The 23455-nt window shown below is 39.1% G+C and overlaps 1 protein-coding gene across 1 annotated transcript in view; it reads left to right on the top strand.

Moving 5' to 3' along the window:
- RYBP (RING1 and YY1 binding protein) overlaps positions 1-22482 on the top strand; it is an 84035-nt gene extending 61553 nt beyond the window's left edge. The window contains exons 3-5 of the mRNA XM_037492770.1: positions 17624-17800; positions 17892-17990; positions 18437-22482. Coding sequence (XP_037348667.1) covers positions 17624-17800; positions 17892-17990; positions 18437-18689 — 529 coding nt within the window. The 3' untranslated portion in view covers positions 18690-22482. The remainder of the gene's footprint in view (positions 1-17623; positions 17801-17891; positions 17991-18436) is intronic.
- Positions 22483-23455: the final 973 nt, after the last annotated feature.

Raw genomic sequence — 23455 nt, 5'->3', positions numbered from 1 at the left:
GGCAGATTTCTGGGTTTTTTTAAATTAGTTTTTTTTTTTTAATGGACAAAATTTAAAAACAGAAGTAGTGACAGCAGTCTTCTTACCCATCCCCCAGCTTTGACAGTTATCATTTTGGCAAGCTTTTTGATCTTTGCAAATATTGTAAAAACTTACTGTTTCTGTTTAACCATCAACTGCACCTGTATGAAAGTGCAGCATAGACAAAATGTTGGTTTAATGTCTTAAGTCATTGGGAAATTGCAGCTCGAAGCCACATTGAGCTACTACTCTGAAGACTTGCTGGCATGACTGACACAAATACTGGTGAGAATGTTGGGGCAGTTGGAATGCCCATACTTTGTTGGAGGAAATGTAAAATGAGTTTGGCAGTTTCTTACAAAGTTAAATACTTGCCATAGGTATTTAATCCAAGGCAAATGAAAACATGTCTACACAGTGACCTGCACATAAATGTTCGGAGCAATTTTATTCATGATAGCTGAAAAACTGAAGCAGCCATGTCTATGCACAGGAGACTGCATGAACAAAACATGGCAATATGGATGACTCTGAAATAATATGCTCAGAGAAAGTAGTCATCCACAGAATGAAGACTATATGACATATAATTCCTTTTATGTGAATAGGAAAGGCATATTTAATCCATAGTGATAGACAACAAATCAGTGACCTGCCAGATCTGGAAGTGTGGGGATTATATGGAAAAGGACCCAAAGGAACAATGGGAGTGGTGATAACTGTTAAACAACATCTTTTCCCTTTCCTGCCTAGAATGCCAGAAAAATATTTATGTTTTAGAGAACATGGGTCTAACTAGAATCTATCATCTAAAAATTTGGCATTTTTACCTCTCGCCACAAAATGTTTAATGATGATCAAGTATGTCTTCAGAAAACAGCAATTTTCTGTTAATAGAGGCATTGGAGTAGTGAGTACATTCTGAGAAAATGTACTCATTATGGTGTCCACAACTCCACTTGGCTTGGATTATCACCCAACTTTTGTTAATGATTATACTGTCTGGAATATAACTTTAATTGAGATAGGATGTGATGATTTATCATTTTTGCATAACTGGCAAGGTAGAATATTTTCATTCTTCTCTGGCTAGTCTGTAATGGTTTTCTTAGAGTACAGCGCTTAGAAATGTAAAATAGTCAAAAGAACATTTGATCCTAAAAACTTCTGGACTTTAAGGGCTCAACAAAGGATGGGAATTTGTCAGAATAATTCATCTTGAAGGCCGAGCTCCTTGAGGCCAAAGCTGAGAAAAATTTGAGCTATAAAGTAATGTTAGTTTTAGATTTTAGCCTATAAGATAAGTACCCACATTAATTAATACTGATAGGAATAATTGAATGAGTAATGAGTGAGAGGGACAGCTCTTATAGAAGAATTCAATTAACGTAGAAGTGGGAACTAAAACATCATAATTACGCATACACAAAGCAAACAAAAAACAATAGTAAATTTTTGCTGAATCCATGTTTGGATGCTAAAGTTAGTGGTTTTAAAATTTTGAGAAAAACAGCTTGTACTTAAAAAAAGAGTCCAAAATATCTCTTCTGAAGTATTTATTCAAAAGATGGTAACTTTAAAATGGAGGAACCTAACAGACACACCTTGGCCAAGTGATCTTATCAGTGGTACCCGTAGTGTGACATAGTAACATCATGAACCCCTTCATGTGACATACACCTTTGTTGCGCATGGAGAACCTCATTCTAATCATGAGAAAATAACGATAAATCCAATTTGAGAGGCTTTTGTATAAAATGATAAAATGGCCGATCGATAATTTTAAAATGTCAAGGCCTTGAAAGAGAGACTGAGGAGCTGTCATAGCTAGGAGGACATGGCAAATGAGCTATAACAGAATGTGATGTCGAACCCTAGAAAGGATGCTGAAACAAAAAAAGGACATTAGTGGGGAAACTGGTAAGAATAAAAAGAGGAAGTGTCCAAAGATATATATCAGTATTCATTTCTGGTTTTGATATTAACACTGTAGAAGATACAAACATTAGAAGGAAAAAAAAAGATACTAACATTAGGAGAATTTGAGTGAGGGACGCATTTGAGTTATGTACTATTTTTACAACTCAAATTAGTTAAAAAGTGAAATTTTAAATCTTTGCAGACTTCAAAAAATTGGAAAAATTTTATCTATGTAAGTTAACTGAGTCAGATTTTCAACAAATCTTTCTTTGAAGAAAGTGCACTTGCTGCAATTTAGTTTGGGGGAAATTTTGTTTCTTTTCTAACAAAGACATTTCAGAGTCGTTTTGGAACACATACAGAACCCATACTTTGTTAGGAAATTTATTGCAAGCAAGGCATGACGATTGGCTTATCTTGGTGCCAAAACGTTCTTGTATTTAGAATGATGCAGATACTTGGATGCATACACTATACCATCATCCCAGTTTATCCAAATATCCTGTAAGTTAAGGATTTAGATAGCTCCATATAATTGGAGAACTTGCTGGTAGTGTGAGAATCCTGGTTCTACGTACCTACTCTTGTGATACTGTGGTTTTTCTAAGGCTAAGTAAGCTGACTTATTTGTGCCATGCTTTGAGAACTCAGTTGTTACTACCTGTAGATCTTTTCACTTTGATAGAAACAGAAAAGGCCAAGAACAGCTTTCCTAAGAATTTTGTCCTAGTTCCTTGACCCTAGATAGGAAATCTGCTGTTGGCATGCTTTTATGTTGTTTTGAGTGTTGGTGGCATGTGCTGAAAAAGTTGGAATACTGAGGTTGGGGGAAGGGAGAAGGATTAAAGGATATGCATATAATCTAGTGAAGGAGTAGAAGAGAAACTCTTACTTTGAAGGGCTACCTCCTTGATGGGCAGATTCACAAACCTGTTCCAGCCCTTTGGTTCCTTCAAAAACTTTAAAAGGTTGTGAGAATTATGAGGTGATACGTGGAGAAAGCTCAGCAGTGCCTCATTTCAGAAACATTTCATCACCTATTAATTTTCAAAGTCATTTTGGAACATTTTGTTAGATTTTCTTACCTTTAATGTGGTAGGGAGCTGGTCAATCTCTGGAGTAAATATTTACATTCATTGAGATCCTACTGTTCCCTAGGGGTTATTCTTCTGAATGACGGTATTAAAAGGTGAATTATATTTAGCCCCTCAGTTCCAAGGCCCAGAGAGACTTACCTACAGCTTTATAACACCACTCTTGTGTTACATACTGATATAACACCTCTGTACATTCTTAGAGCCGGTGTGATGGGTGGGTGGGTGGATATCTATAGGTAGGTAGGTAGAATCATGATACAATATGGACTGTTAAGTGGTAGTGTTATATGAGAGTAGTTCGGGAACCAAGACTATCTGGCCATAAACTTAGGAGAAATTGGAAGAGCGGTGGCATTGAATTGGATCTTAAAGTAGGTATGAGTTTTGCAAATGGAGAGAAAACATTTCTGAAAGCTCCGGGATCTGTAAATAAGCAGGTACATTGGTAAAAGGTATCTTCTGAAAAAGATAAAGTGCTGTGTGATTTGAGCTCGTAATGAGCAATCTCTGGCATGGTGAGTATAGAGGAATGGCAGGCTGCTAAGGAAATGTTGGAACTAGACTGTGAGAAGCCCTGTGTTAAGGTACGAGGAGTTAACATTTATTTCTGTAAGCTACGTGCAGGGCAGAGGTTTTAAGCTGAAAAATAATTACCAATTTTGGGTTGGATCTTTGATCTCATAGTGTTCATTGTGGAAGAAGACATGGCATGGAAGATACGAAAGCGGAGAGAGAGCTTTTTTGAGGTAGGTGGTTAGTGGAATGGGAAGAACGAGAGAGAGGAGAGAGTACACCCGAGGATTCCCAGCAAGGTGTCCTGAACGTCGGAGCAGTAAATGTTTGATGCTGAAAACATAAGACAGTAGCCTTTGTAATGCATTCATTTGACATCGTTTTCCCACATTTATTTGCTAGGAGAGTTCTTTTGGGAACTTTGCTTAGGTAAGAGAAGTGCTTATAGATGGGTAGGGGCTGTACAGAATTAACTTTTTATTGTAGTAATGTTTGGTACTATTTCCGTTCATCCTTCAGAATTAAAAGGTCTCAGTCTAGGAAGAATTGATTACCAAGATTTTCCAGCATACGTTTCCTTTAGCTTGAGTGGATTTTGATTATCGCATGATGCATTTTTTAGTCACTAAGATAAGGTACATGCACCTTTTAGGATGTAACGTTAACAATATATCTTGAAATGTTCATGTCCTCATTCAAGTTTCTATTCTTATTGGAGTAATTCTAGTTATTTTCTGATTATTTTTTCTCAGAAATATTTGTAACCTATGACCAACATTCAACTCAAAGAGTCACTCTTGTTTAAATTGGTATGTGATTTCCTGTCTTAAACCTTTGCCACACTGACACCGCCCCCCCGCCCCCACTGCCTCAGCAAGACAAAGTTATATTTATTGAGTTGAAGCAATTCTCAGACTGAGTGCTAATGATTATAGCCAGATGACTCCTGGTGGTTTGAGTCCTCACCTTCATTCACACCTAATTTTTCAGTTGTTTGAAATAATTTGATAACCTAAAAATTCCCTTCCCTTATTGGAAATAAAGACCATGATTAACCTGAAATGCCTAAAGTATAAATGGTATTACTGATCAGAGTTGTTGTCTATCAAATATTTTTCCATCTAGCATCTGTTGGTGATTGACTGGACTGGTCTCATGGTATTATAAACAGAAATAGTTTCATATTTACTTTGGATTCTCCCCCTCCCCCCCAGAATAGGTGTTACACATTAAAATAATGTTACTTATCTCTGGGAGATTGATATGTTCCTGTGTGTGATGCTTGACTGTATATAGAATTACCAAAGACATAATGTTTAATCAGCATAAATGGTCTATCTTATGATGGGTAAATCTGTGTGCTCCTATGTAATATAGAACATCACTTAAAATTACTACCGAATGTTTGAAAAGAGTGATTATATAACTATGAAAAAACAACAGTATTGGTTTAGTCAAAATTCTTAGGCTGCTTCTTCCTAAATACTTTTATAACCCCCATCAGTTAGAATGATGAACACAGTACAGATGTTTTCAGTAGATAGCATTTTCATGAACTTTTAATGGGAAAAGTGCTCTTTTTCCCTACTCTGTCTTCCCATGTTAGTAAATGCTCCTATTCCTCCTGATGTTACAGACCAGTGTTTCTCACTTAGGAATGATTTTGCCACCCAGGTAACGCTTGAGAATGTCAGGAGAAATTCTCATTTGTCGTAAGTGGGGGTTGGAGGCGCCATTGGCATCTGGTGGGTAGAGGTCAAACAGGATATTTCTAAATAGACTACACTGCATAACATAGTCCCTACAGTAATGAATGTCACCAGTGCTGAGGTTGAGTAACCCTGCAATAGACATACACCTGAAGTGATGAAAAAAGTTTTGATTACATGTGATTTACTCAAGACATGATAATCTGATCATGAGCTGGCTTGTCAGAACAATTATTTTCAGTCATTAAAATGTGTTGTTGTTTTAATTCAAAAGGGCAGGTTTATTATTTTGAGGGTGGGGGGAGGAGAAGAATAAAGGGCACTTGCAGAGACACAAGTGGGCAGAAAGGGCGGCCTGAAAGAGAGATCTGCCAAAAGAAACACCTGCATAGTCACAGGCGGGCAGAGGGGCTGCTGTTGTGTTTATTTTAAACATCATATTTGAGGGAATCCTTAAAGATTACCTTAATTTAGTCCAACACTTTTATCTACAGTGAGGAAACCAAGACCTGAAAGAGGGTAACTGATTGTTAGACCTTGGGTTTCTTGGAATTATCTGATAGCGTTTTGCTTTGAAAGGATAAATCTGGGCCTCCCCGGTGGCGCAGCGGTTGAGCGTTGGGTTGCGAAGCTGCCCGCAGCCTCTGCGGTGCTGGTTCGATCCCCAGCTGCTCCCCGGCCACAGGAGGAGGATCCCACATGGCGTGCAGACCTCTCCTGCCGCCCGCTGCTCCCCTCAGCAGTGTACTTCGGTCCTTCTGCCTGCTCTGCTCCCCGCTCTGGCTCTGGTGAATTCTCTCACCCTCCCGCGCTTCTGACTGTACCCAGTGCTTGTATAAACAAAACAAACAAACAAATAAACAAATAAATAAATAAAACATGCCTCTATTTTAAAAAAAAAAAAAAAGAAAGGATAAATCTTTGGTTTGTGTGCTTTTCAAGTGCCCAGTTTTGTGACATGGACTGTAATTCTATAATGGTTAAATGAATTTTAAATTTTAATTTTGAAGGCTATAAAGTAATTTGCAGAACAGATTGGCTTGCTTTAGTATAATGTTTCTTGGAGAAAGACTTGATTCATTAAGTTTATATGCTTAGAGATTGTAGTTTTTGTGATTCCTCTTCAATCATTGACATGAAATGTAAGGTGATTTTTGTGTATCTTTTGAGGGGAGAGGGTATGTCAAACTCTAAACCCAACAGTATGGTTTGTTGAGTGTACTTAGTGATGTTATTTCCAGGCAGTTAATTTTTTAAAAGAGTAACTCAATAGCAGGGCCTCCCTGGAGGCACAGGCGGTTGAGCGCCGCACTGTGAAGCTGTCTGCAGCCTCTGCAGTGCGGGTTCTATCCCGGCCAGCCGGTGAGAATCCCACATGGCGAAGCAGACGTCTCCTGTCTCGCCCGCTGCTCCCCTCAGCAGTGTATTTCATCAGTCTGCCTGTTCTGTTCCCCGCTCTGTATCTGGTGAATCCTCTCACCCTTCTGCGCATCTGATCTGTACCCCGGTTCTTGTATGAAAATAAATAAATAAATCTTTGAAGAAAAAAAAAAGAGGAACTCAATAGCATAAACTGCCAGCTTGCTTTTACCTTAAGTCCAAACTCTCTCTTTAGTTGTCTTTATTAAATATTGAATGTCAATGCTAAAAGAACCTTTCTCTAATCTTAGCCAATGAGGAAATGGAAGTTTGGAGAGAGTATGCAACTCATGCATGGTCGCTGAGTTAAGTTCAAAATAAATACAGAAAGAGGGGAAAGCTTAGGCATCCTTATGATCTGATAATCCAGCTTGTGTGACAAGAAATACCCTGTAGAAGACAAAGAACCCTCACCAGAGATTTGGGCAGTTGACATCTATTGTGTGATATCAGCTTCTTGGGAAATGAGCTCAGAATACATAGCACCCTGCCTTGGAATATATAGTAGGCACCAGGAAAAGTCTGTTCAATGAAACATAAGCCAGAATGCCAAAGCTAAAACAGAGGAGACACCACAGGAATGCTGTTAGATTGCTACTCCTTTACCCAGTGGGATTTGAATAGCAGGGGATGCTGGGCCAGAGAGTAGAGATTGGATGCCTATTGTTTTCTTCATAAATGAGGTGGTCTTCACTGGTTCTGCTGTTGGCAGTACCCACACTTAATGTGATCTGCAAGTGTGACAGTGACCCCGAGACATTACCCAACCCGAATCCCCAGCAAAGGACTTTTCCTTTTCAGCCTCAGTTTCCTTTTTAGGCTGAACTCTCAGTTATTTTCCTGTAGAGTAAAATTTATTTCAAAAAATAGGGATTAGGACCTCCCTGGTGACGCAGGCGGTTGAGCTCAGCGCTGTGAAGCTGTCCCGCTCTGCAGCTCCGGTTCAATTCCCAGCCAGCCAGGAAGATACCCACTTAGCACGGCAGACCTCTCCTGTCTCGCCCCCTGCTCCCCACGGCAGTGTATTTCCTCAGTCTGCCTGTTCTGTTCCCTGCTCTGTCTCTGGTGAATCCTCTCACCCTCCCACACATCTGGCCTGTACCCCGGTTCTTGTATGCATGAATAAATTTAAAAAAAGGATTAAAGGCACCCAAGTAAATCAATTCCCCATCTTCAAAAAGTTGAAAACAGGTTAGGAAACATTTTTTCTTTACATAATATCAAGTAGTACATTCTTTATTGGTGGCCTTGCCTTTGGAGAAATGTTGTAGGGGATCTAAAAGGCATGTTTATTATAGGACAATTACTTAAAAAAATTTTTTTGGAAATTTTTTTGTTTTTGTTTTATATATTTTTTACATCATTTTTCATTTTTGCACAATGTATGCATTTTCGTCTCAGTTATATTCCCCATACAATTCCCATCCCCCTTGTTTTAACAATCCCTCCTCCCCTCTCCCCTTTCACCCCCGCTGCTGTAGTGTGTCTCTGGTTTATAGTTGCTTGTTGATTTTGATTTTTACTTTATTATAATTAGTCTTTTTCCTGATCCCTTATTTAGGTTTTCCATATTTTAATAACCACAATAAAATTCTGTTATAGGCACCACAAGGGAGAAAATGGAAGGAAGCCAGGTTTATATAGTTAATGGTTGAAATGTTTTAAGCCCACTTCTTGAAAGTTATTTTGGTGTTTAATGAATTTAAATATTTTTTTATTTTCAAAATGTTAATCTGTGACTGGAAGTGATGCTACTCTTCATGTCTCTTTTTTGAAGTTTTGCTGAGAATTTAAGCTTGAATTGTCTTAGAAGTTGTCTTCTCAAAATCTTTCTTTGCCTGTGATAAAGCAAACTTAACAATAAATTATTTGGTGTTGTCCTGTCACAGTCCTCACGCTCTTTGGCCAGAGGATCATCCCTTACATTCTTAAAAACAAGTAGAGCCCGAGGACCTTTGGTTCATGTTGATTGTATCACTGGATACTTTCCCTGAAAGAACTTAACCCTGAGAAATGTTTAAAACACAAGAATGTACAAGCACGCATTCAGATGCTGTCACAGCAATAATGTTGCATTTTGTGTAGTCTATAGGAAATGAGAGGCAAAGGATATCTTAGATTATTATGAAATAGACTTGACCTGGCATACCCTTCTGAAAAGGTCTTGAAGACTCCCAGGCGTCTCTGGACATTACTTTGAGAACCAGTGATCTAGAAATCTGTCCATTGATGCAAGGATGGTTTATTAAAGGAAAATGTTTTGTTTTCAAGAATCTAAACCACTTGTAGCTCCTTTTACTTAGTAAATATGTGTTCTTGGCTTTCAGAAAAACTAAAGCACCGATGCTTGCTGGTATTCAAGTATTAAACACATTTTCTGGGCATAAGAGACATTTAAATATTCAAAATGGTAGTTTTTTGAACATGTCAGATTCTTTAGTTTAAGTTATGAATGTTCATGTATGTTCTGTGGGAGTCAGATCTGACCCTACTGTATCTGGTAAGAGGTTTTGTAATACTCTGTATATTGTACAGTTGAAGTCTAGTGCACCTCCTCCACCCCAACATCTTCTTTTAAAAGAATTCTCTAAAAGATGCAGAAAAGTTGGCAATCATGTTGATAAGGGTCCTTAGTGCTGCTATTGCTGCTAGACAGCATAATTAACTTTGGAAACTAATATCTGCAAAGGATTTATGTCTCTAAGAATAATTTCCTAGGGCAGGCTTTCCAGCTTTTTTCTCTTGTAAACCTTTCCGTTTGCCTTCCAGTACCTAAGGAAGGATAATAATGTCTGTCTGCAGCTGGAAAAGTAGTGCTTTGAAATGTATACATTATTTTTAAGGGAAATTTTTTTTAACTGTGTGCATGTCCTGTGTACATATACTATGACAAGAACTAAGTGAGCTTTCACCTTATTTAATCTTGGCTTCAGTCCCATTAAATATGTTGGAGCTAGAACCCAATCCCATTTGAAGCAATTTACCCTGAGTTTAGGGCCTGGATAAAATCCAAAGGCTGTCTTAACTCTAAAGTCCACACTCTCACCTGTGAAGATGACAGAGGAAAGACATAGGAGAACAGGAATGACTTTTTTTTTCCTTTAATTTGAAAGTTGGAGTCAGATTTAAGGGGAAATTTTAGTTATATGAGACAAAACAGTAATTCCTATGTCAGAGATGTATACTGGCAGGAAAGAGTAACCTAGAATGTGAACTAACTACTCCTTCAGAGTTACCAAGTGCTAGTTCTGGAAGATAAACCAAAAGATTTGAGAAATTTTAGAAGACAGGCGTTTACACAAGAATGGAAAGGACAGCAAGAAAAAGATACTGTTTGGAGAGCCTTAGGAAATTAAAAATGTCATGCATTGTATGAGCCTAGCAAAGTGAGGTAAGTTGTTTTTTCATATCATATATGTTGTGATGATGGTTCATTTCAATGAGGGTTATTATTATTACCCTAATTGTAGCATGCCTGACCTTATGATGAGAGCAGCCTTGAGGGAAGCTGCAAGTAGTCTGAGTAATGTTGACATGGCCCTGAGCCAGCAAACTGAAAGGGCGCTCGCTCTAGTCACTGGGCGGAATAGTGCTGTTGTACGGCAAAGCCTTAAGTCCCGGCATCAGGGAAGATGTAGGTTGGGGCCGCGGTATGGTTTCACTCTTCCCATAACAGAACAAATACTGAATACTTGTTTAGTGGTCTGTTAAAAGAATTGGTTCTTTGGGCCTCCCCTGGTGGCACAGCGGTTGAGCGCTGGGTTGCGAAGCTGCCCGCAGCTTCTGCAGCGCCGGTTGGATCCCCAGCCGCCAGCCAGGGTCCCACATGGCACACAGACCTCTCCTGCCACCCGCTGCTCCCCTCAGCAGTGTACTTCGGTCCTTCTGCTCCCTGCTCTGGCTCTGGGGAATTCTCTCACCCTCCTGCGCTTCTGACTGTACCCAGTGCTTGTACTAATAAATAAATAAATCTTAAAAAAAAAAAAAGAAAGAATTGGTTCTTTGAATTTACTTCTTTTTTTTTTTTTTTTTTTTTTTTTTTTTATAGAGGCATGCTTTATTTATTTGTTTGCTGGTTTGTTTGTTTGTTTTGTTTATACATGCACTGGGTACAGTCAGAAGCGCGGGAGGGCGAGAGAATTCACCAGAGCCAGAGCGGGGAGCAGAGCAGGCAGAAGGACCGAAGTACACTGCTGAGGGGAGCAGCGGGCGGCAGGAGAGGTCTGCGCGCCATGTGGGACCCTCCTCTGGTGGCCGGGGAGCAGCCGGGGATCGAACCGGCGCCGCAGAGGCCGCGCGCAGCTTCGCAACCCAGCGCTCAACCGCTGCGCCACCGGGGAGGCCCTGAATTTACTTCTAAACCAAATTATCTGCCATATTTCCTCGTTTACTGTTCTTTGTTGGCCTGGATGAGCACATTGGTGATTCTTATTAATTCTGTAGTATTAATAATATTATATACACAAGTATTGTTAATAAATCTTACTGACACTGCAACAAATATGAAAAGGTACAGACATGTTTTAATACAACGCCTACCTGTCATCCTAGCATGGGGAACTGAAAGGATACGAGGCTAATAATGTAGAGATCCTCAGTCTCTTGGATCTAGTGAATTCTCTAGTGAATTCCACAGTAACTCTAATGTAACTGGGAGTATTAGTGACTAACTTACCTTTTAAAATTGTTGTAAAAAAATCAATAAATTAATAAGTACAGGTGGAGGGAAAGAGCCCCACCCATTTACTTCACATCTGTTCTTCACATTTCTAGGTGTTAAAAAAAAAAAAGACATCACCTTCTAAGGTTTTATGGTCATGGATGTTGGAGCTGGAATCCTAATTTCTTTGTTCTGTTAGCAGCATTTCTCCTTTAGGTATGGTTTGCCTGTATTCCCCGAAGTGGTATGAGTACCTTTATCAGAACCATGCAAAAACATGTTTTGTCATGTGCTCATGTTATGCTCCAGCTCTGGAATTTTCCCTTTTAAAATTGAGGCTATCCCTAGATAGATTTGTTTCACTTTTTATTGACTGGACTATTTTCTGAAATATTAAACGTTTAAATGCAAATAGACATGTTCGCCTGGTGGTGTCTATTGAAATTTCACAACAGCTTTTCATTTGTAAACTATTGAAATAGTAACAATAATCCTATAAAATAATTTTAAGAACACTTTTTTTCCCCCATAAAAAACTATAGTATTGAAGAAGATACAAAAACTTGTTTGGTGCCAAACTTACTCATGACAGAAACCAGGACCCCTGTTTACTGTATAGATTTGTCATCAAATACTTCTATTTTGATGATGGTATTTGCATAGATTGTTTGACCTTGAGGCTTAGCAGTAAACCATGTGCTTTGATGTAAATGCTTTTCATTGTATTGTGAAGACTGTTAATTTCTTGCTTAAGGTTTGTTAGTTGGAAAGTTTAAGTAATTTTGGATAATCCAGACTCAGCTCTGTACCAACGAATTGTTTTTCTACATGTTGAAAGTTCTGCCCATTGAACGAGCTATTTACACTTAGAAGACTTCACTAAGCAGTGTAAAATGATTTCTCACCGATCAGTGTTACACACCCGCGTAACAGTTTATTCTTTACAGGGAATGTTTCAGAGGCAGTGGAAAACTTTTCTCTTTCCTTAAGGATGACCAGGTCCCAGGTTGTCTTCCTCTTACAAGAGATGAGGATGGTGAGGCTAGTGTGCCATTGGGGTTCTTGGCAGTGTCTAACCGAACTCTAGCCTGAGTTTTCACCTGAGTCACATCACACACACACACACACACACACACACACACACACACACACACGTTTGGCTCTTCAGAGGTGAGAAGACATATTTGAGGTTTACCTTCTCAAGAGGAGTCCGCAGAGAGTTCAGATGGAACTGAGTTTAAAAAAAAAAAACAACTCTGTTAAGCCATTTAACTGTAAATCTTAAATGACTTTCTTAATCTGTGTGTACTTCAGACTTGTCAGTTTATAAAATAGAGACATTTCCTCTTAGAGGATGTTGTCGTGCTTGATCTTTCTTCATGATGTGCCTGTCCTGTGATGGCTATGAATGGTTCTGCCTCTCCTACTTTCAGACACAATTTGTATTTTCTAGTCTGAAAAACTCTGCATAGCTTCCCTCACCATCAGAGTGGAGATTGGACATTCCCATTCTTTCACATGCAGTCAGGAGCCTACTAACCTCAAAATAAAGAGAGGGGGGCCTCCCTAGTGGTACACGGGGTTAAGCACAGCACTGTGAAGCAATCCACAGCCTCTCCACCATGAGTTCGATCCCCTGCCAGCCAGGGAGCAACCCACATGGCACAGCAGACCTCTCCTGTCTCGCCCGCTGCTCCCCTCAGCAGTGTATTTCAGTCAGTCTGCCTGTTCTGTTCCCTGCTCTGTCTCTGGTGAATCCTCTCACCCCCCACCTCTGGTCTGTACCCCAGCTCTTATATGCATAAGTAAATAAATCTTGAAAGAAAGAGGGGGCACATGACAGGAATGACCAGAACCTAGTTCTGTCAGGGCAGCACCTTTACTTGGGAGGCCTCTTTCGTTTACCTTCCCCTTCCAAAAGGATTGCGTTGCTTTTTGCTGTTCATTTTCCTACCACCATTCCCTCTGATCTTTCGCCTTCCTCCCTCCCTCTTAACTTCAGAAACTTCACTTTCTTTTTATTAGTATCTGCTAGTTAGTGTAATTTGCTTTGTCAAATCATCTACTGTATAAAGTCCAATATTTGCCTTTGTCATTCTAATTTCTTTATTACACTTAATTCCCTTGAACTCCATCCATTTTTCTGTAGATGGCAACATTTTCTATTTCTTAATGTAGGAATAGTATCCCATAGTGTGGATATACTATGTCTTCTTGATCTAGTCCTCTATCAGTGGGTTGTTTCCATGTCCTAGCTATTGTGAATAAATTGCTGCAGTAAGCATTGTAGAGCATATAATTATGGGAATTGATGGTTTCAGGTTCTTTGGATAAATATCCAACAGTGGGGTTGCCAGGTCATAGAGTATTTCCATTTTAGTATTAAAGGTAAATCCAGATTGCTTTCCAGCATGACTACATCAGTTTATGTTCTACCAACAGTGTAGTAAGGTTCCTCAGAGTTGTAAAGTGGAGTATTAAGATCCAGTATTATTGTAGTGTTACCAGGTCCTTAGTTCTACTAATACTTGTCTTATGTATCTTGGTGCTCTATCATTTGGGGGTGGGGGGGGTGTTGCTTCTTGTGCTAGGCCCTTAATTACAATGTTATGTCCATCTGTTTCTCTGTTATTAAGAAGTCTATTTTATCAAATATAATAACTATAGCTGTTGCTGACTTTTCAAATTGCCATTAGCTTATAGGATTTTCTTTTTGTTTTTTAAGTCTGCTTGTCTTTGTTGGTAAAATGGGTTTCCTGGAAACATCAGAAGGTTGGACTTTGTTTTGAAATCCACTCAGCTGCTGTATAACTCTTACTGAATAAAATTATTACTATTTAGATGATTATTGAGATGTGTTTATTGCTATCATGTTACTTAATTTTTGCATTGCATTGTGGTATGTACTTTGTTCAGACATACCATGTATGTTTGGAATTAGTTCGTTGTTTTTCCCAGCCTCATCATCATTCCCAAACCCTAGAAGAACTGTAGGACTTGGTGGGGAGAACTAGTTTGAAAAGTCAGCTATAACTAAACCAATAAAAATAACTCATCAGTTACTCAGTGTTCTCTGTGAGGGACAGGTGATGACTGAAGGGTTAGTTCGTAAATTTCAGACATAGAGTTGACATTTAGAATATAGTAGTACATTTGAACCAAAACAGGTGGTTTTAGCAGATGCCCCATATTTTCTTGGCAATAATCAGTTCTCAAACAGCTGTGGGTCCATTCCATTTGAAATTTTGGTTTAACCATCAGAGAGGAACATATATTTCACCATTCTTGTGAATCATGCATTTCTTAGAAGCAATGAGAGCATTCACACCAAATAACAGTAGAATTGTACCTTTTATGCATGTGGATTTTGGCCTGTAGTAATGGATTGTGGTGCATGTGCTGAAGAATCCTGAGAATGTTTCCTGAAGTGTTAAAGAATAATTCCCAGTGGCAAAGCACACAAGTGCCTTACCTATTGTTCCCAGTATGCCACTGACAAGCAGCCTGGTGAAGGAAGAATCCATTCTACATAAGTATGTCTGGCTAGTTGAGAACTTTCTTTGAGGCAGGCCACACTCATACCATTAATGGCAGTTTGTGAGATCCAAGTAACTTCTTTCTGCTCTGCTCCTCACTAGTTCTCTTTCCTAATGCCAGTGCATGCTACTCACCAACCAGGCACCCTTTCTTATGTCTACAGTTTCTCCTCTGATTTCTCATTTCTGAATTCTACCCACCCCCCCTTTACCTAATATCCTTTTCCTATTTCGGAGGAAAGCATTCACATTCCTTATCTCTTTTGCCCCAAGAGTGAACACACAACCTCTGCTTTAGGGCTTTCTACCTTTTTCAGTGTACCCATCTCCCTTTCCTATAGAAATCTCAAACCCTGTGACCCCTTTGGGCTACCCCACCCCTTACCTCAGCACCACAATTCTCAAACTGCTTTCTATTTCCCACCCCTGTATGTTGGTCTTCCGATGACTTTAGTCTTCTTTACTGCTCTAATCCCGTGTGACCTGCTCCCTAAAAGTCATACTGATCAAACACTAAAAACTTGGACCCTCTTCTCAATCCTCATCCTGCTTTGACTTCTTTAGACATGTTCATTTATTCTTTACTCATCCACTAGATAATTTTATTGAGTACCAGATACTGTGCTGAATACTGTGGTAAGAGATGATTAAGAGATGGTCTTGCTATTGAGGAGTATACAGTTGATTGGCAATTACAGTGCATCGTGGTAAGAGACATCATAGACTTTTTATTTAGGGTGTCCTGGAGAGAGTGAGATGAGGAGATTGAACTAAGGTTGGCTGGGTATCTTGGTGATCGGGTTGGGCATTCTCTGTGGCCAGGCAGCTGGTTCACCTTTGACTGTCTGGTAAGGGTGCTTTGATGGTGATGGTGTCTAAGATGGTGTCCAGGTGTTTTTTGTTGTTGAGTCACATTGCTCATTCGCTTAGTTGAAATTCTCCCTCAAGGTGTAGTTTTTAATAAAGTTTTAGTGATACCTTCACATTAACTGATGTACTTTATTTTGACACCTGAGTATTGGTTGGCTTGTGGCAGTTTGTTTAAACTGTGGTAATCTCTGTAGGCATGCACTATGTTTGTATCTCCACTAGTGAGTGAGTGTGCAGTGTTTTATGGTAGATGTTATCCTCTTGGTGAGTATAAGTACAGTCATACTTCCTCTTTGAATCAGTAGAATGTGTTAGAATAGCGACTGTCGCCTTTGTAAAACCTGTGAAAAGAGAAAGTTACCCATTAGAGGTCCCAGCTTTATTTGGATGGGGCTCAGATAAGTCTGTCCGTCCCTTTTCTAGTGTTACTTCACCTCAGTGTTAGAGACAGTGAGGCGACTGGGTTTCATGGTGTGCTACCTCTTGTGATGAAGACTGTTCCTGGAGGCCCTTAGGAAAGTGAATCAGAGACTGCACCTTTGTCAGTATGCTTCCTGGCAAAGCCACGCTGCCTCTCAACCAGTGTTGACACACTGTGAGCAACCAGCGCTTTTCATGCTCAGGCCCACCTGGATAGGAAGCAAGCATATGTCCTCTTCTGTCTTGCATCCCCTGTCTTGCATCCCTTCTCAGCCACATCCTGCTCCAAAATGTGGTGTTCAGTTACCCTGCTTAATTTGGGGGTTAGCATGTCATCTATCTAGCAACTCTTCTTTTTTGTTTGTTTTCTTTTTCAAAGTAGCAGAAATATCTAAAATGGACTTTTTTTTTTTTTCCTAACTTCGGTTTTGCATTTTTTCTAATCTTCCGTTACTGACTCTGCCATTGATGAGCCAGATCAGACCCTGTCCCCCTTCCTGGGATTGGAGAGGGGACTGTAAGGTCTGAAAGTGACCATTACATTGTGCCAGCCAGTTGTTGCAACTCAATAATGATCCATTGGGGTATTTGTCTGCCACCTTGTACTTGGAGAGTTTACTATATTATAAATTTTTTATGTAGATGGGAATGTCTTTGAAAATTAATGTTTGATAAAAATAATGCATAAGCTTTCTTATTTTCCCATTTAAATCTGAATGGTCATGCATTGTGAAAAGTGTTTGGCACCACTTAGAATTTGTGAACAATAGTTCTAAGAATCAGTGTCAGTTGGAGATTGGTATGGGCATAATGGTTGATGGCACAATGAATGTATCATTTATCTAAGATTTATTTATTTATTTGTCATTTATCTAAGTTTTTTTTTTTTTTATAGTGACTTTCATTCTTTACCCTTGGGAGCTGTATGAACCACAGTTACCTTTTACTGCGCTATATGTCTTGTCCGTGCCAGCCACGATGTTGGAGGAGGGCAGACCAAGTCATAATTACTGAATTGATGAGTGGATGTCACAATTCTAGTTTCCACTCTTTCTTTTGAGGGATTACCAGTGACCATTTAATAAAATGAGTAACCCTCTGTGGCAGGCAGGACTGTTTGAAAGCTGTCTGTCAGTACAATCTTGACAGCTCAGAAGTAATGTTTACGTCGTGTTTTAGTCACTGAAAACCTTCACGGCACAGGGATGTGTATCTTTGTGTGAGCACTTGTAGTATATACGTCATAAAAGTGAATATACAGAAAGGGGATTAGAAAGAGAAGTTCTGTGGACCTGTCCATACTACATAGACATAATAATGGAGAAGTAGTGCAGTCTAATTTCCTATGGAGTTGCCAGATCTCAGTAATAAAATATCTTAAATTATGTGACCAAAATAAAAAACTTAAAGAAATTTTCATAAAACAAATAATGATTTATCTTTTCTTGAATGTTCTAGAAAGCCTCGGATCAATTCTCAGCTGGTGGCACAACAAGTGGCACAACAGTATGCCACCCCACCACCCCCTAAAAAGGAGAAGAAGGAGAAAGTTGAAAAACAAGACAAAGAGAAACCTGAGAAAGATAAGGAAATCAGTCCTAGTGTTACCAAGAAAAACACCAACAAGAAAACAAAGTAAGTTCCTGGGTAACTGAGTATAGTATGTAATCTTTTGCACGTGAATCAAAGCTGTCTTCTAAGTGCCTTTTTGTATTCTCCCCTTTAGACCAAAGTCTGATATTCTGAAAGATCCTCCTAGTGAAGCAAACAGTATACAGTCTGCAAATGCTACGACAAAGACCAGTGAAACGAATCACACCTCAAGGTATTTGAAACTAGAGTAGAATAGTAGTTTCTGCTGCAGCTCTGACTTCCTAAGTCATAAGCAGGAACCCAGTGTTTTGTGCCTGTGGGTTTGTAGTTTGACAAGGATGAAGAGCTAGATGTGAGTCTGCTGACTTTTAATATATGTGTGCTGTATGCCACACACATGTGCACACACGCACGAACACGCTTCTTTTATATCACTTACCAAACAGGAGCGAGACCACTGCTAGTAATTCCGTGGTGGTTCAAACCTTTGCTCACGGTTGGTAGCTTCTGTCATTGCTGAGGCTAATCAGCAGTTTTTGTAGTAATTTTGGGCAGTTTAGATTACTGCCACAGTGTCATGAAGTTTTTGTGTGTATGTGTGTTGGTGACTTTCTGCCAGAAGTTACTTTAATCTGAAGATGATTTAATTGGTGGTTTCCCTGTTGGTGTTGCTTTCAGACCCCGGCTGAAAAATGTGGACAGAAGCACTGCACAGCAGTTGGCAGTGACTGTGGGCAACGTCACCGTCATTATCACAGACTTTAAGGAAAAGACTCGCTCCTCCTCGACCTCTTCCTCCACAGTGACCTCCAGTGCAGGGTCAGAGCAGCAGAACCAGAGCAGCTCCGGCTCGGAGAGCACAGACAAGGGCTCCTCCCGCTCCTCCACGCCAAAGGGCGACATGTCAGCAGTCAATGATGAATCTTTCTGAAATTGCACATGGAATTGTGAAAACTATGAATCAGGGTATGAAATTCAAATCCTCCACCTGCCCATGCTGCTTGCACCCCTGGGGATTCTTCTGTGGACATCGATCTCTTAGTGATGCTGCCAGGATAATTTCTGCTTGCCATGGGCATCTGGCCACCAAGGAATTTCGCACCCTGACGATTACTCTTGACACTTTTATGTATTCCATTGTTTTATATGATTTTCCTAACAATCATTTATAATTGGATGTGCTCCTGAATCTACTTTTTATAAAAAAAAAAAATCTGCTGTGCACAATTTTCCATGTACATTACAACTGGTTTTTGTTTTTGTTTTGTCGAGGGGGGAAGTTGGGAGGGGGGACTTTTATTTATTGTGTTCACAAACCATCCTTTCAGCATATCCTTTTAAGTTTAGTTCTTTCTTCCAGTTATACTATGTACTATCAGTTTTGATATAACTATATATATATATAAAAATATAAAATTATATATAAAGGGTTATTTGAAACCAATTCATGGCAACGCTGGTGCTTGATACACTGTGAAGTGAATACAACATTGAACAGTTTCAGATCTGGGACAGTCCCTTCTATGAAAGTGCTGAAAACAAATTAAAATCAGTCTTACATGAAGTATGTTCCAACCCACGTGGGAACTTGACTCTCTCATCTGTCTAAAGAGTACTGGACGATATAAAAATATATATTTTTTAAACAATGTGATCTCAAATGTAAAGACTGCTCCAGATAGCCTGCATTTGCAATGGAATAACTGACAAATCACAAGTGTTTAGTTGGGAGGGCTTTGATCATTCAAAAGTAACTAGCTCCAGAATGCCAAGTATTCATGTAAATTACGGTTACATGTAACATTGCTGTTCTTACATAAGCACTCATGAAAGTATGGTATTCTATGACTTGAATGCCATCCATTTTCCAGACCTCTACTCATGTCTGAGATAAATCTATAAATTGTCTCTTAGTTTTAGGATTAAGCCGTCTAAACTGTATTTTTGGCCCATTCAAGAAGCAAATCCCTGTTTCCACTTTGCATGTGACATTACAGTGGTGGTTTTTGTAATTGAAGTTGGTTTGCCTCATCACATTTGTCTCCTTGTTTCACAAACCTTTACCTTATCAATTCAGCTGTGAGAATTCATTTTCTTTCTTAAAATCCACTTGTTTGTTTCACTGAACAAAGGTTATCAACCACCAGTCCAATCCCAACATGGAGCTTGTCAGTGTTTGGAGACATTTCTCAGTTCCCTGCCCTGGCAAGGAACTCAAGTGGTGAATGACTTGAGGGCCTACAGCCAGCGTTTCAGGGAAAGCTCGTACTTCCTGCGAGGGAGTCATCTTTATCTTTCTGGGATAGCTTGAGCAAACTCTCTTCAAGTTTCTTTCCATCATTTGTTAGTGAACAAATTGTTGTCTTGCAAAAGCAACACCAAAAAAAGAAAACACAAATAAAATCAGAATAACAAAGACCACTAATATGATTCCACCTCTCCTCATTTTGAAATGTTTTTGATTTGCTTTGTTTGGATTTGGGGGTCTCTTATATTCTTATCCGCAGAGTTCATAGACTCAGTGTCATTTCAAGCATGGGAAGTGATACTACCTTCCTCTATTTGATTATACCTTAGGGACGCACGGGAAGGCAGCCGATTTATAATGAAGTACCACATTTTGTGAGAAACCTGGTTTGCTTAAAAACAAGCAACTTCTGTCTGTGGAGGCAACGAGTAAAAAAAAAAAAACAAATTAACAGCTTGATTTGAGTAGCCAACAGGAAAGGTTCCTTTCACATTTACATTAAAACTATTCTGTAGTCACTATAATTTAAATTCTGTTCTCTTCTCAAAGGCATAGATTATAAAGCAGTGCCATTTGTTGCTGTGGTCTTAAATGCATGGACAATGTTCCCCTCTTTTAAAATAATTCTTGTATCTGGGATGCAAGCTATACTTCCTTTTTAAATACGTTTTTAAAGTGTTTATTAATGAACCAAAGGAAATTCGATGCTTCCTATAAGCATCAGAATATATAATACATAGTGATTTGACTATGAATTTTAAATCCACATTTTAGTATTAGTGGGATATTGCAAAGACATTCCTTCTAAAGTTTTAATATTCCTTTTATTAAGGGTCTCAGGGAGGGTAAATTAGTCAGCCATATTTATTTTCCAGAGATGTAAGGAATTGCTAAGTTTTTAATTAACTTTTTTAAAAAAAATTAAATGCCACCAAACTCATGTGGGTTGCACTGCTTTTTAAACCAATAAGTGTTGGTATGCACTTTGTTCAGAAACACTGTGTACTTTTCAAAATTAGTTTCATGTAAAGTGATTGGACTCCTAGACTAGTGGAAAAAGCTGATTAACCAGCTACTCATAGGCTGCTAATTAATTCATTGCCAATGTCTTGGTTTTTCAGTTTTGCCTCCGAGAAAAATTGAAAGAATAAAGCATGAGGAGGGGTGAAGGAAGAGAGGATTGTTTTAGAACAGGTGGGATGAAATTGCCATTCTGATGGAAAGCGCAGCTAATAGTGGGTTTTCACTCAGTTAACAGACGTCACCGGACCAACCCTTCAGCTGCCGTTGTGTATTCTGGTGAGGTAGTGAGGTGGTAGGTACATTAGACTTTTCATTTCTGAAATTGATGATGTCCCTCAGGCATGTATTCTGGAAATGGAATTCCTATAACTTCCTGCATTTGCAGTTTGCCTTACAATTAGTAGGCAGCGCGTCAAAACACTAGTGTAGATTACGAAGGTGGATATTAAAAAAGGACCAGAAATACTTGGTATTCAGTGGCACAGTAAGCAGGTTATAAAAACAAAACAAAAGCACAGTGTTAATGCTTGCAAGTTTCCATTTGCTTTAATACCACATGATCTTTCACGCTTGTGCGCGCGCGCACACACAGAGCTTACCTGACTTGCTCTGCTTGAGTCATGCATTTAAAAAAAAAAAAAAAGGTAAAGACATCTTGACACCCACAAAATATTTAAATCAAAATCTTTCAGTTTCAATCTGGATATTTAAAAACATTGGCAGAAGCTTCTGTGAGTTTAGTTCCACTAAAATGTTTCACCTGCCTTATCAAGACCATTCTCAGTCTACTTTTTTAAGCTACCATATCTTAAATTATTGAAAATTTATTAATTGCTGGATATATAATAACCTTTGCTTGTATGTAACCGAAAATGGTTTAAGAGCCAACATTTAGAGTATGACAATGGAGCTGAACAGTTTTTAATGCGCAAGCAGTTCTGTTCTTGTGTATGACTTGTAACCTTAATTTACTGTGTAAAGATGGTTACATTATTTCCTTAGCTTTGTTTGTTGGAGACAAATAGAGAATGCTTGTTAAGTATGTCAAAACATAATCTTGTGAATTTTTGTTAATGTATTATACGAGCTATATTTTTCATTTGCCCAGAAAGACAGCTTGTATAACGCTTTTGGAAGTTTCTGCTCTGTAACGTCTTTAGAGCTGACAGTCTGTTAGGTTTGTTTTTTTCCTTCATGCTAAAGTGTCAGTTGGTGGTTTTGTGAACTGGTCAGAAATTCACAGGTCTTAAATGTTTTGGGGAAATTTATATTGGACACTGCTCTTTGTCTAGCAAATAAAAGATGTTAATATATTCCTGTTACTGGCATGTGCACGACTATGTTATTAGAAGCCACTTTATCATTTTCCTGCTTTAAATAGAAATGTCTATTTATGAATTCTGCTTGTAGTTTTTTCACAAATAAAATAGTAAAATTTACATTGAAATCCTTATTTCTGTCTGTGTAGATTTTAGCTCTTAGGAAAATGGTCATTTACCTTTTGTACTCAGATTTGTGGAGTATCTCCTGTGTGAATTGAAGGCTTTTTGATTTTTAAAAAGTTGCTGGAAGCTGAAGTTGATTTGGAGGTCTCCGTGCTTGTGTCAAAGCTGCATCAGAAGATACTTTTCAGCAAAAGGACTGAATTTGGGGCAAAGACTTTGAGACAGGTTGTAGTGACTTAAAGAAGGACATGGAAATGATGGCTAAGTGGTTAATACAGTGTATGACTGGAAAACTTCAAAGATAGCTGCTTCTGCCCTAGGTAAATTGTCACTTGACTGTAGACAAAATGTGATGTCAAGGCTAAGAGCCTTACAAGCAGAGAGAACTTGTCACCCATGCTGAGGTTACAGCCATCACTTTGACCTTTGAAGAATAAGGGAATCACTTAAGACCTGAAGATCCACCCCCATTTACTCTTGTCATGGTTTGCCTTGGAGGTAGAGAAAAGGAAGAAGACCTTTATTTGAAAATGGATTCATCCTGGAAAGCCGCAAACTCCACGCTACTTTGTCCTTATTTTCCAATGTTGACTCCTCAAAGATCTTAGGAAGGATCTGGAAGGCTTGAAGAGCAGGAGTCAGATGTCTCCCATAGGCCATTGTGGATGCAGATAGGTGATCGGTGCCTCCTGTCCCTCAGCTTGACTTGATACCCAAGGGGCCCCTTTATGAGGGTCCTAGCTGAGGTGGCACTGGTATCACCATTTGGGGAATGATGGAAACTGCCTACCAAATGTATCAAGAGGTTGGCTTCTACAGTGAAATTGCAAGGATGGCTTCAGAAAAGTGCATTCTGTCCGGTTGTAATAGGCTTCTAATTGTCGACTAAATCCTGGCACTGACACCACATGTCTGGACTCCCTCTTGAGAAACACTATGCTTGGGTGTGACCTCATAGAGGCTCTTGAACTCATTTTGATT

This window comes from Talpa occidentalis, unplaced genomic scaffold, assembly GCF_014898055.3.
Source record: "Talpa occidentalis isolate TD23 unplaced genomic scaffold, MPIMG_talOcc4v2.1 talOcc4.10, whole genome shotgun sequence".
NCBI classification, from domain to species: Eukaryota; Metazoa; Chordata; class Mammalia; order Eulipotyphla; family Talpidae; genus Talpa; species Talpa occidentalis.
Note: the sequence above shows the minus strand (reverse complement) of the source record. Positions and strands in the feature narration are given on the sequence as shown.